This window comes from Lissotriton vulgaris, chromosome 4_1 (genome assembly GCF_964263255.1).
Source record: "Lissotriton vulgaris chromosome 4_1, aLisVul1.2, whole genome shotgun sequence".
Taxonomy (NCBI): Eukaryota; Metazoa; Chordata; class Amphibia; order Caudata; family Salamandridae; genus Lissotriton; species Lissotriton vulgaris.
Window position 1 is genome coordinate 1,906,479,629 of NC_141691.1, and position 12,494 is coordinate 1,906,492,122.

At 45.3% G+C, this 12,494-nt stretch overlaps 1 protein-coding gene across 1 annotated transcript in view; it reads left to right on the forward strand.

Annotated features, from left to right (window-relative positions):
- TG (thyroglobulin) overlaps positions 1 to 12,494 on the forward strand; it is a 711,260-nt gene that overhangs the window by 127,338 nt on the left and 571,428 nt on the right. The window contains exons 8-10 of the mRNA XM_086966244.1: positions 5,148 to 5,333; positions 8,559 to 9,653; positions 11,082 to 11,669. Of these exons, the coding sequence (XP_086822370.1) occupies positions 5,148 to 5,333; positions 8,559 to 9,653; positions 11,082 to 11,669 (1,869 nt within the window). The remainder of the gene's footprint in view (positions 1 to 5,147; positions 5,334 to 8,558; positions 9,654 to 11,081; positions 11,670 to 12,494) is intronic.

The following is a 12,494-nucleotide window of genomic DNA, read 5'->3' on the forward strand; positions in this document are numbered from 1 at the left end:
CCTATTTTTTCAAATGTTTTATTCGTTGTCATTCCACCCAGCTCCCAGTCGACCTTCGTCAACTCCCAGCCCGCCACTTTGCCCGCAGACCAGCTGCTACTGTCTTTAACGAAATGCAACGCTGATCCTTCACAGATCCTTAACTGAGCAGGGAGGGGCCCAACACACCCATCCCTGGAGTGCACTGGGGCCACAAAGGGCAGGCAGGCAGCGGGTCAGCACACTAGTTTTCTCAAGCAAAGTGGCAGTTTTTGCAGCTGGGTAAACAAATGGAGGGAGCTAAACAGGGCAATATTTAACGGGGTCCAGTGTATAAGCCCGTGAACTATAGCAACAAAAAGAAATACACTGTTCCCCAGAAGAGAAGAGTAGCAAAACTAAGTAACCAAGCAAAAGGAGGCCGCGTTCAAGGGAAAAAAAGGGGGTAATTCCCCTTTCGGGACTGAAACCCTCACACACCCAGCAAGCTAGGTGTCATGCTTCATCATATGGGTTTTGCTCCTCGTTAGACTGGCGCTGCAATGTCTAATGGGCACCCATAAAGGGGCTCTTTATCGGAGATCTTCTGTTCCTGCCAGTTGGTGCATGTGGGTATGAGGGCTTCAGGGGATGTGTAGACGTGTGTGAAAAAATGGTGAGAGTTAAAAAAGGTTGGCAAATCCACTGCAAGTTTTATTGGTGTGGTTCACCACCTTACTAAAAACAGTGAGGCGAAAAACACTCTGGTGCAATGATCCAGCAGTGTTAGATCTACCTAAAGGTCAACATGTTTAATGTGTAAAAGCACTTCATCAGGACCAACAGTGAATAAGTGCTACACAGAGGGGAAGGGGCAAATACTACCTTCCACTGGAAGTAGGGATACAGGCCAAGGGGTCCTGCTCAATCTGGGTGGGACCTAAGAGAGGGCGACATGAATGGTAAAGGATTAACCTTCAAATTGCTCTCAAGATAACAGGTGGTCTTAAACGCTTGGTTACAGTGTCATGTACAGTTAGCAAAGGGCAGAAATCTACCCGCTCTGATCAATACAACAATTAAAGCAATAAAATACAATTAAAATTAAAAGGGGCAGTGGATACGACTGACTGTAGGTTAAATGTAAATGGCAACACTAGTAGTGAAGAAAGGGTAATAGTTAAAAGGATCTCACCCTACTAAGACCCAGGTGGGCTTCACCGGTCTTCTTAAGTGTGCTGGCACCAGGATGGTTGGTACCTTAATGGGGAAGGAAGGCAGGTGCATGACAGTAAGAGAATATGATTCATCTTAACTGAGTACACACCAAACCAATGAGGAGGACCATTGTTACCTCTGGATGCTAGGGACCCCTCCAACAGTGTTACCCTAGGGGTGTGAGACTCAAGGAGCCCGCCACCCATCTGCTTGTAGCGGTCGCGAAGAGCATGAGAACACAGGCGCCACCCCCAGCAGTCCCGGCTGGGAATGTTGGGTGCTGAAGTGGGGCGGAGAACTGCACGTTGTGATCATAATGCTATTGCTCACATCCTTTGCAGCGCAGGGACGATACTACCAATACTACACAAACCATGGTTGGATGGCTAGCTGTGTCCAAAAGGAACCTCGGATGCCGCCCTCACTAGCGAGGTAATGTCTAGTATGCAACGTGACACAGGTCAAAAGTCACATGGCGCAGGGGCCCATACAAAACGGGCGCTCACTTACATGTCCGTCGGCCGGATCACATCATAAACCTACCCGCACGTCAGGGTCAGGAAGAAGCCGGGGCGGTTTGATGTTCGCGTTCAGATGTTTTTAACTAAACGCGCCCAGACTCCCGTCAGCCCTAGTCACGCGGGCAGTGAGTAAGTGGTTACAGCGTGGACTCCTAGGCGTGGCTTGTAATGCGAGGCAGCGCTGTGTTACTAATGTGTGCCTGGGGTAAAGGTGGCGGCCAAGTTAGAGTGTGTACAAATACCGTCAGGACTGCCCAAAATTTCAATATCAACAATCAAGTAAGTATCATCGATGTGAAATGAAAATAGAGGTGCAGACCAAAAGTGGGTGAAGGCATAGGTATCAAATAAAACCAGGATTGGGATTCATTATCTGACGGAGGACACTGACGGGGAGAGTGAGTTATTTACTCTCAGCCTACCAAAAGGGAGAGGGCGGCTATTATCGTGTCAGAGGACCGAGCAATCAGCGTATTGAACACTCTATACGGAGTGGTATCAAGATAGCCACCCCAGTAATACTCATCATCATTACATGCATCCCACCCCTCAAGGGAGAATCAATGATGGGTAGTTAACCTGGCGGGTGGGGGAGGGGAGGGGAAAAGAAAAGGTGGAAAAACACTAGCGGATTGGTAAGGGAAAAAACCAGAAGCCAAGTAAGCTCCTTAGTGTATAATGTCATCACGGTGGCCACAGTAATCCCATAATATAAGGGATGTTAGAATACAGCAGTCTTAACACTAGTCAATTCAGGTCCCAGTCAAACTGCTTCAGGGGATGGAGTAATTGAGGCCAGTGCTGTCTGTTGATAGACGGTACACCCATCTCTGCTCTATTTTAAAGAGTGCCTTGTGGGTGATCTGTTGGTGTGCTTCAAGTACCGTCCATTGAATGCTTTCCGCTGTGTGATTCATTTCCTTACAGTGGGAGTAAAGTTTAGTGTGTGTTTTTATGCATCTTGTATTACTCCTATGTTCAGTGATACGTAGCTTAACCTGTCTCATGGCCGTACCCACATATCTCTTACCACATGGGCAAGTAAGGAGATAGACACATCTGGGGGTGTTACAGTTGCTGTGTTGTTTTTGGCGCCACCTGAAGGTATCAGAGAGGATCAACTCTTTGCTAGGACTAGTTTGGTTACACACAGAGCAACCACCACATGGAAAATTACCCATGACAGGGGGGAGGTCCCAAAGGGTTCTCTGTGTGATCACTTCCCTAGCCTTAGGTCTGGTGTGAAATAGTTGGTCTTTAAGGTTAGCCGTGCGTTTGAAAGCAAATCTTGGGCGGGGGAGTGAGAGATTGCCCAAGTTGATAATGTCCCAGTGTTTGTTTATAGTCTTTTTTATGTGTGCGGAGTGTTTGGTAAAGGACGTCACACAGGTAATGACTTCAGACTGGTCTTTAATTCTGGTTTCCAGCAGTACATCTCGGGGATTATTCATAGCCCATTTGTAGGAGTCATGGATTTGTCTTTGTGGGTAACCCCTGTCTTGAAGTTTGTATTCAAGTTGTTTTGCCTCCTTTCTATAGTCAGCCATGGTGGAACAGTTCCTTCGGATTCTGAGAAACTGCCCAAATGGTAAATTATGCCTAAGGGATTTAGGATGATGACTGTTATAGAGGAGAAGACTATTCCTATCTGTCTCTTTTCTATGTAGGTTAGTGCTTAACCCACTCTCTGAGAGACAGATTTTGAGATCCAGGAACGGAATATTTGTGTCTGAGATGGTGCTCGTGAACTTCAGGAAAATGTTTTGTGTGTTTATCAATTGACAGAATGCGTGGCAGGTATCGAGATCCCCTTTCCACAAATCCAGGATATCATCGATATACCTGCGTTATTGCAGCTGCCCAGCGGGCAAGCATGTCAGCACAACAAAGCAAAGTAGTCCAAATGGCGGTCGCCCTGGCAGCAAAGCAGTCCTCTGGTGCTGCATGTAGAGCCAGCAGCGTCTGGTTGGAAGTCCACACATTGTCTAAAATGATGGGGTCAGATCCCCTGTACTTATACTCCAAAATGTCTTTGTTCAGAAGATGACTTCAAAAGAAACCTTAGAAGTGCACAACACCCCCTTTGAGCCCTGGCTCCAGACATCAGTAGGGGTTAATCAGCTATTGTATAAAGGCAGGGCACAGCCTATACAAATGTAAGTGCTCCCCAACTCCTTCTCTCCCGGCCCAGAAAGATTATCAGTATGCAAGTTGTAACCCTTTCACACCCAACCCTTCCTGTATAATAACTGTCTGGAAAGTATGCATAAAGTGTAGCTGTCAGCCTGTCCTTGACATGGTTTACAGGCAGGCTGCAAATCGGAAAGAGTTATAAGCGCAGAAAAATGCAGACTTTCTAAAAGTGGCATTTCTAAATAGTAATACAAAATCCAACTACACCAGTAAGCAGGATTTATCACCACTATTTCAAACATACCAAACATGGCAACGCTACTCCTTTTGATGTGGAATTACCACTCAAGCCTATATAAGGGAGTTCCCAATGCTAAACTATGAGAGGAGTAGGCCTCACAGTAGTGAGAAACCAAATAAGCTATTTGTCCCTACTACAACATGCCACACAATAAAGGCACCTGTCCTACCTTTTACTCACACAGCACCTTGCCCATAGGGCTACCTATGCCCTACTTTAGGGGTGGCCTATATGTAGTAAAAGGGGAGTTTTTTTTAAAGGTTTGGCACATCATTTAAAATGCCAAATCAATGTGGCAGTAAACTGCACACGCAGGCCCTGAAGTGGCAGGCCTGAGACAGGTTTAAAAGGCCACGTCTGTGGGTGGCACAGGCAGCACTACAGGCCCACTATTAGCATTTAATTTACAGGCCCTGGGTATATGGGATACCAATTTACAAGGGATTTACAAGACAAATTAAGTATGCCAAATAGGTGTAAACCAATCATTCCATCCTGTAGGTGAGAGTACATGCACTTTAGCACTGTTTAGCAATGGTAAAGTGCCCATGGTCCTAAAGCCAACAAAAAGCGGGTCAGAAAAATAGGAGGAATAAGGCAAAAGGTTTGTGCATAACCCTGCAAAAAGGGCGAGGTCCACAAATGGGTACATTACATAGGTGAGTAAGTAGTCCTTTTTAACCTGGTTGATATAATGACTCCAGAGGATTCTATGAATGACTGAGGGTCCCAAGTGCCAACTGAAAAAAACTACATGACCATTGCAACACTCTGTGTGCGCCCTGATGTCTTCATTTAGAATGGCCTGCACCTCTTGATGAACATGAAGTAACATAATGTAACATACTGTAATGTGCATGGAACAATGTGACAGTGGTGCCTGCTTTTATTAGCATGTTATTGGAATTAATATTGCTGTTGCTGTAGAAAGATGCCATGTGTGCACTGGTTGTGTCTAGTACCTTAATCTTCTCTCACTGGTGATAACACTCAATAATTGTGCAAGTTTCCTGCAGGTCCATCTAAATGTGAGCTCGAGCGGTTCACAGCGACCGAGTCTGGGGATGTCTTTGTGCCATCCTGTGATGACCGTGGGGAGTATCGGCCGGTGCAGTGCCAGCGTGGAGGGCAGTGCTGGTGCGTGGATGCTAGAGGAAGGGAAATCTATGGAACCAGGAGAGCCGGCAAGCCCCTGAGCTGCGGTATGTGTTATAAGCCAGGCTTATCACAGATTTTATATTTATCTGTGTACTTTTCTTTAAGCCTTGAATGTCACTCAAGCTGCAAACCTGCAAACACAACCACCTGTGCGACCACTCCCTCACACTTGCACCCAAAAGAAACTCTACAGGTTAGTTGCTCATAACATGGAGACTGGTGACTATTCCATCATAAATGCTGATAGCCAGATTGCATTAGAGGCCCTGTTTTGTTGGCTGTTTTTGAAAAAGAAATAAATCTCATGCCCAGCTTTCAGGCAGCAAAACAAGCTGCTTTAAGCAAGCCTGTTTCTATCCCCCTGGCCAATCTATAACCACCCCTGTGGATGACCCTTCATGGATGTGCGCCAGGCTCCATGAGGATCCTCAGCTAAGCACCCACGCCATGAACCCGTAGGTCATTAGAACCCTAAGCACTCCAGGAGCCGTATTATGGAAAGTGCCCCGGAGACGCAACAGGTATGTGCACCTGCTGTGCGCCCCCGTGGTCATTTTGGTATTACAGAAAGGGCTGCAGAAGCAGCTGCTTCAAACCTCCTTAGTTCGTGGCTGCCCGTGGCGCAGCACGTTCAATGTAATTGGGCACACTTTCCCTGTTGCGCCTGGCGCACCTGTTACAAGGTGCACCATGGTGCAAATGGGATAGCTGCGCCCTAAGAGTGCCCCTACGGGCCTCGGATCTCTATGGATGCTTCCTGCGTACTCCTGTGGCTGTATTATACAATGCAACACATTTTACCCTATACTGTTGCGCTGCTTGAAGCTAGAGCTAGACTGACTACCGGGCGTTTTGAAATGCTGCCGGGCTGGGGGCTGATTTCACTGCGGTGGAGGCTGATTTCGTTGATGGAGACCTGCGTGTGCTTCGAAATAATTCAAGCAAAACGAATTTCGTTCAGTACATGCAGGTCCCCGTCAACGAAATCCGCCCCCAGCTCAGCAGCATTCCAAAACGCCCAGTAGCCAGTCTGGCCCTGCTTGAAGCAGTGCCAAAGTCACTGCTGCGACGTTTCAGGGAAACTCAACGTGCCACCAAGAAGGTAATGCCGCAAGCTCACTTCAGTAGACGCGTGTATAAGCACACATGTACCTATGCATACAGTTAAGGAAAACAGCATAGATCCGCGAAGACTCCAATGTATGTGGATAGTTTTTAAATCGTGCTGAATTTCATACTGTACTCACATCTGAAGTTCAACAAAACAATGTGTTAAATCCAGTAAATGCTGCCGTACTGTGGGTCCGTGGAGAAGCTGATGACCCTCAAACACCTGTCTCCTGAAGGCACTCCTCGTAAGTTAAGTTAACATATATCTATACATGTTAATATAACTTACCAAATAAATCCTGGTTCAAACAGGTTTTTGTAAATGCATTAGTTGTTAAAGAACTAGTGATTCAGGTCCAGGGCATTGTTAAGGAATCGTGGTTCATGTCCCTCATTGTTAAGGATTCGTTGTAAAGGCCATTTCCCTGTCCGAGATGCCGCTGGTGTTCGAGGAGGGGCAAGATGTGTGCCTTATGCAGTGCTGTAGAAACAAAGGAAGGACAATATAAAAAAAAAAGCTGTAGCTGATCGCCCGTGGGCTCGCATTCCCCTCGGGAAAACGTTCTGAAGACAGATATCTAAAGTAGAGCGATAACCTCTTAAGTGCTTCGAACGTTCGGCGGCCGACGGCACCACTACCTCAGGAGTGCTGCCGTCGGCCATTGAACGTTCGAACCTCATAGCTGCAATGGAACGTCCAGCACTGGAGCTGGACGTTCCATAGCCATTATGAGGTTAAAGACTGATAGGAACAGATCGATGGGGGAAAATGGTAGTGAGGTTAATGTGTTGGGGAAAAGAAAAAGAAGAAAGGGGAGCAGGAAATCGAAATGGAAAAAGAGAGTACGGTTTGGGGAGTCCGAGTCAGAAAGAGAGGGAGTATGGGGGACCAACGAGGAGAAAATTAGAACACGTCAGAAGGAGAGTGAGAGAAAAATAAAGAATAAAACAATTGTTTGTGTGTGGGCTTGAGGGGAAGGATGAAGGGAGCACTTTAGAGAATGACTAGTGATCATATAGCATGGAAACTGTTCACTTTTTTTGTGGACCGGTACATTTATGACACTATTGATACAATTGTACCCCCCAATCACAGATCACCAAGACGGTTGCATTTGGCATGCAATAATGCTGTGCAGGAAGCGATAGGGATATTTAAATGTGTAAGTGAACATGACGATTGTGTCGTCTTGGCTCACAGAGCCTAGTTCCATTATCGGCGTAGGATGATCCCCACCCACACCAAAGTAGAAAAGGCATGCATAAATAAATACACCACACAACTTGTTTGTTCTGAGAAAATATGGCTGCAGGTTTATTACATACAACAGTATGCAAATTATGGTGGGTTATCTTACGGACGATCCAAGGGCAGGTAGCCGTACTAACCTATTCTACCCTGCCCGCCTGATGAGCCAAGCACTGTGGAAACCCAATCAGCGCTACCCTTATAGGGGTGATCCCCTTACTGGATCACGTGACACATTGGTCCCTTATTACTCATGCCCCTTCCAGGGCGGAGCGTAGCAAGGCAAGCCCCCGGTTGTTTAGGCCCACAACTGCCCGAAGGACTAACGGGGCGCCAACGTCATTGTTCCAGGACCCTCCCCTGAGGCTCCTGGGATTTAGCTCTGGCACCCTTATTGTGCTCCTGCAAAGGTATCCTTCTATACCCAGACTGCTTCCAGATCGCCCTGTAACTCCGCCACAGATCTGGAGGCGGCACCCGTCGCCTACTGAGCCCCCCCACCAGCAAACACTCCCTGCCCTTTATCTCACTTGTCTTTTTGGACCCAATAATAGAGTCTGTACCGTTTCAGTCCAAAATAAGCAGCATTGCTTTGTCTGGAGTGCACAACATTTGGGAGAGTAAAAAATGTCTGTTTGTTGCAGAGTGTTTGACCAGATACCACAAGATCACATGTTTTCTGATGCCATCAGACTAAGTCTACCATCTTTTTGAACTGGAGCGTATAAGTATCTTTGAGCTGGATAATAATACCAAATATCATGCAAATGGTTTGAGAGAAATTTAGTTTGTTGTGTGTGATATATAAACAGTTATTTGTATTAAAGTACTGGCTCTCTTATTTCACTGCTTAGCACATAATGTTTTGAAGATTTTGTAGTAATTAGAATTTTGTTTTTTCTTGTTTCAGGTGAAGGAGAAGGCTGCATTTTCAAAAGACGTCAAGCACTATCTAGGCTCTTCTATGGTCCTGTTGGATACTTCAGGCAACATAGTCTGTTCAAGGAGCAGAACAGGATCTCAAAGTCACAAGAAACCAGCCCAAAACACTGCTCTTCTTATCTTCAGGAGCTGTTTGCAACATCTGGACTCCTGTCATATGTTGGTCAAAGACAGGAAGTAAACCAGTCTAAGATTGTCCCTGTGCTCTCTGAAGCAATCCAGGGTTTGTTTCCATCTAGAAAATTGGGTAAAACTGCTATTCGGTTGACCTCCAGTCCACAAAGATTGCAGCAAAATTTGTTTGGAGGGAAGTTCTTGAAAAATCTCAGTCGGTTCAACTTTACAGGATCCCTTGGCCAAAGGGGAAAATTAAACTTTAGTCAATTTTTTGAGCAGGTTGGCCTACAAGGAAAGTATAGTGGGGGAAATTTTGTAGAGCTTGCTAAACTCTTTTCGCCAGAAGACAATTCTTATTTAACAAAAGAATCGCTTGGGTTCTCAAAAGAGTTATTTAATTTGGATCAGACTATCTCTGACAATTTCGGACGCAGAGTGAACTTACAGGAAAACCAGAAAATGCTCACGGCTCTCTCCTCGCTTCTGGAACAGAAGGAGTTCTTAACACTTATGGAGCATGTCACTTCTGTCCCTGACAGCATCGCTGTGGATTTAACAGACGTGATTAAAGCGGTTCTAGAGTCACAAGAATGTGATGATGCTTCATCAGAAATCTTTGTGCCAACCTGTACCAATGATGGAAGGTATGAGGAAGTCCAGTGCCTCGCAGGAGAATGCTGGTGTGTCGATGCATCAGGAAATGAAATCCCTGGGTCAAAGATCCTTGGCAAACAACCAAGATGCCCAACTGAATGTGAGAAGACAAGAGATAGGCTGAATACCATAAAGAAAAGCCAACCAGCAAATTCTGAATTGTTTGTCCCCTCTTGCACATCGGATGGTGCATTCCTCCCAGTGCAATGCGTCGGGAAAAAATGCTTCTGTGTTGATCTGGAGGGTAGATCGCTTCCAGGAACAGAAAGTCCTGCTGGAGAGCCGTATCAATGTGAGTTATTGCATGAGACACAAGCTGGTGTAGTACCGCCACTAACAACTCAACCTAATTCAGATTGGTGTATTACTATGATATAGGAAGACATGCATATATATCAATCTCAGTTACAGTTTGGAGCAGGGTCAAGATTGATTTGCATATGGCTGGGTCTTATCTGAGATGGCATGGTGGGCAAAAGAATGATGGGTTGGAATGCTTCCCCAAGTGATTGTCAGTGGTTAGGCTTATTGCATGCATCCCCCCATCACCTTTCATGCAGTCAGTGTGTGCTTGAGCACTCCTGTCTTTAGGGCGCGTTTTCATAGATGTTGTCCCATGTCTCAAAATAAGTAGCGGATATTGTGTCCTACTTTGAGTATGAAGTGGTCGCGCCGTGATTTAACATTCAGCACTAGTAGGTCTTTATGTGCTTTCTGTGGTGTTTCGTAATAAATGTAATGTAAATCTGAGTGTTGCAAGTTGGTTTTAGTGTTTTGGATTCTATCCAGGGGATTCCAGATATGCAAAGAAGAGCATAGGTGACAGAAGTGAGCCTCTTTGGACCCTTGTGGGTGATTTCAATCTAGATCTGATAAAAACTCTTCCTTGAATGTGATCGACAGTGTTGATTGTTTTGGCCACTACTAATAAAATAAGTGGGATTGCATGCCATGAAGCGAGACGCAGAAGTGGTCAAATTTGCTAATTATCACCTATTGTATCCTGGAACATGTCGTGATGTATGTAATGTTATGATTCAACCATCTGTCGTCAGGGTACCTACAGAAGAAGAAGTTGAAAGGTAGTGCCTTCAGAGGCAGAGCACATAAACAGCCCCGAATTAACGCCTGTGTGCCCAGCAAATCACTTACAGATGGTTGACTGGTGGACAGGAAGCCACTGTTAAGACATCAAGTAACTAAAAGAAACTTGCCAGATAGCCATTAGTTACACCATGACTATCATAAAGGACAATCCTAAAATCTACTTAGTTGAAATATTGTGATGTCCACTCGGGCTAGTGGAACAGAGCGAATATCAAAGTGGTCACATTAGATTACTGTGATGATGGTGACTATGTAGCCAAACCAACTGCAATAAGTGCTCTGAGACTGGTGACCAGGTGGCAGTATACACATCTACACTGCCAACTTTGCTGCTTTATAGGCATGTGAAGGAAGAATATGTTCAAGGAAATCAATTCTTACAGTGAATCAAAATGTGCATATTCTGTTAGGCTGCCTTGTGACACGTATGAAAGGATGGGGTTTGGTGATAGCTAAAGCAACTAGAATAAACCAGGCAAGTCGCTGTACAAAATGTCCCTGTGAAATCATGGATTCCTAAATGGCAAGGAATGGAAGGGAGAACATATTAAGGAAGACAGTGTTCATATGTGTGTGATATGTACAAACATTAGTGTGCTCTTTTTTTTTTTAGGTCCCAGTGCCTGCCAGCTGACAGCAGGCCAGTCCTTCCTGCAGATGGTGCAGCTGCTGTTATCCAGCCCTGCCACCCTGCCTCAGTTCTCCAGTGTGTATATCCCACAGTGCAAGGCTGATGGAGGATGGAGAGCAGTGCAGTGCAATGGCCCCACTGAGCAGGTCTTTGAATGGTATCAAGCATGGGTCACCCAGAACAATGCAGGCAGAGATGTGCCTCTCATGGACATTATCAATGAAATTATGGAGTATAAAAAGACGTCGGCGCAGGATTTTGCCGTATTTGTTGGCCGGCTCTACAGCGCGGGCCATCAGAATGTTTTCCCACTATTTTCCAAGTATGCCACGTTTGACAGCATTCCTTCAGGTGTGTTGGAAGGCAACTTCACATCTGAAACCAATAACATTTTATTAAATCCTTATGTATTCTGGAGGCTCTTGAGCAGCGGTTTGTCCCGTTACCCAGGATCCTACAGTGATTTTAGTCTACCCTATGGTCACTTTGAGCTTCGTAATTGCTGGTGTGTTGATGAAGATGGAATAGAATTTCAAGGAACAAGAGCTGAGATCAACAAAATTCCAAAATGTGAGTAGAATTGAGTTGACATTTTATTTTGTTTATCTATATACTGTTATTGTTATCTGCCAAAACATCCATCCTTTCTTTGCTTGTATGTATGCATGTATGTATTTATGTATGTATGTGTGCATGTATATACATAGGAGGGATACTAGTCATGGTGGCTTTGTGGCTAATTAGCCGGATTTGAAGATGGTCCAGGCCATCAAAGAGAGACAATATAGTTCTGTAAGGAAGGGGGTGATGCTATCATGTTTCTTATGGACCTGGATGAGGTGTGCAGCTTCATGTAGGATACCCCTCAGGGGTGCCAGTGTGGAGTCTGGGAGTCCATGGAGCAGAGTGTTACCCCCGTCCAAATGAGAGAGTCTTCAAAGCAGTTCTGACGTTGCTTTCTGGAAGAAACAGTTTCACTTTCTTTAGATGAGAACTGGTACCAGGTTCTCATTCTTTTATGTGTGACAGCTGTCAAAGAATCGTGAACAAAATAAAAGTATCATGTACAGGGATACCAAGAATAATATGTGCAAGGATGTCTAACACCACATTCCGTATTTTGCCTTCAGTAATCCGCATGAGGCATCTTATGTGACAAAGCATTACAACAGACATCTGTTCTAATGAAACAAGAGTTGCAGGACTTCTCTAAGAGATGTTCATTGCAGATGCATCCAGTTAGGATCACTACAGCAAGACCTTTTTGGACACTAGATTTTGCCCCTTACTCTGAAACACACAGCGCTACTGCTGAGGAACAGGCACACTTCATACATGTTTCAGTGTACAACTAATGCATCACAGGTGGAAACGTGAAAAACTTGAACAACCTAA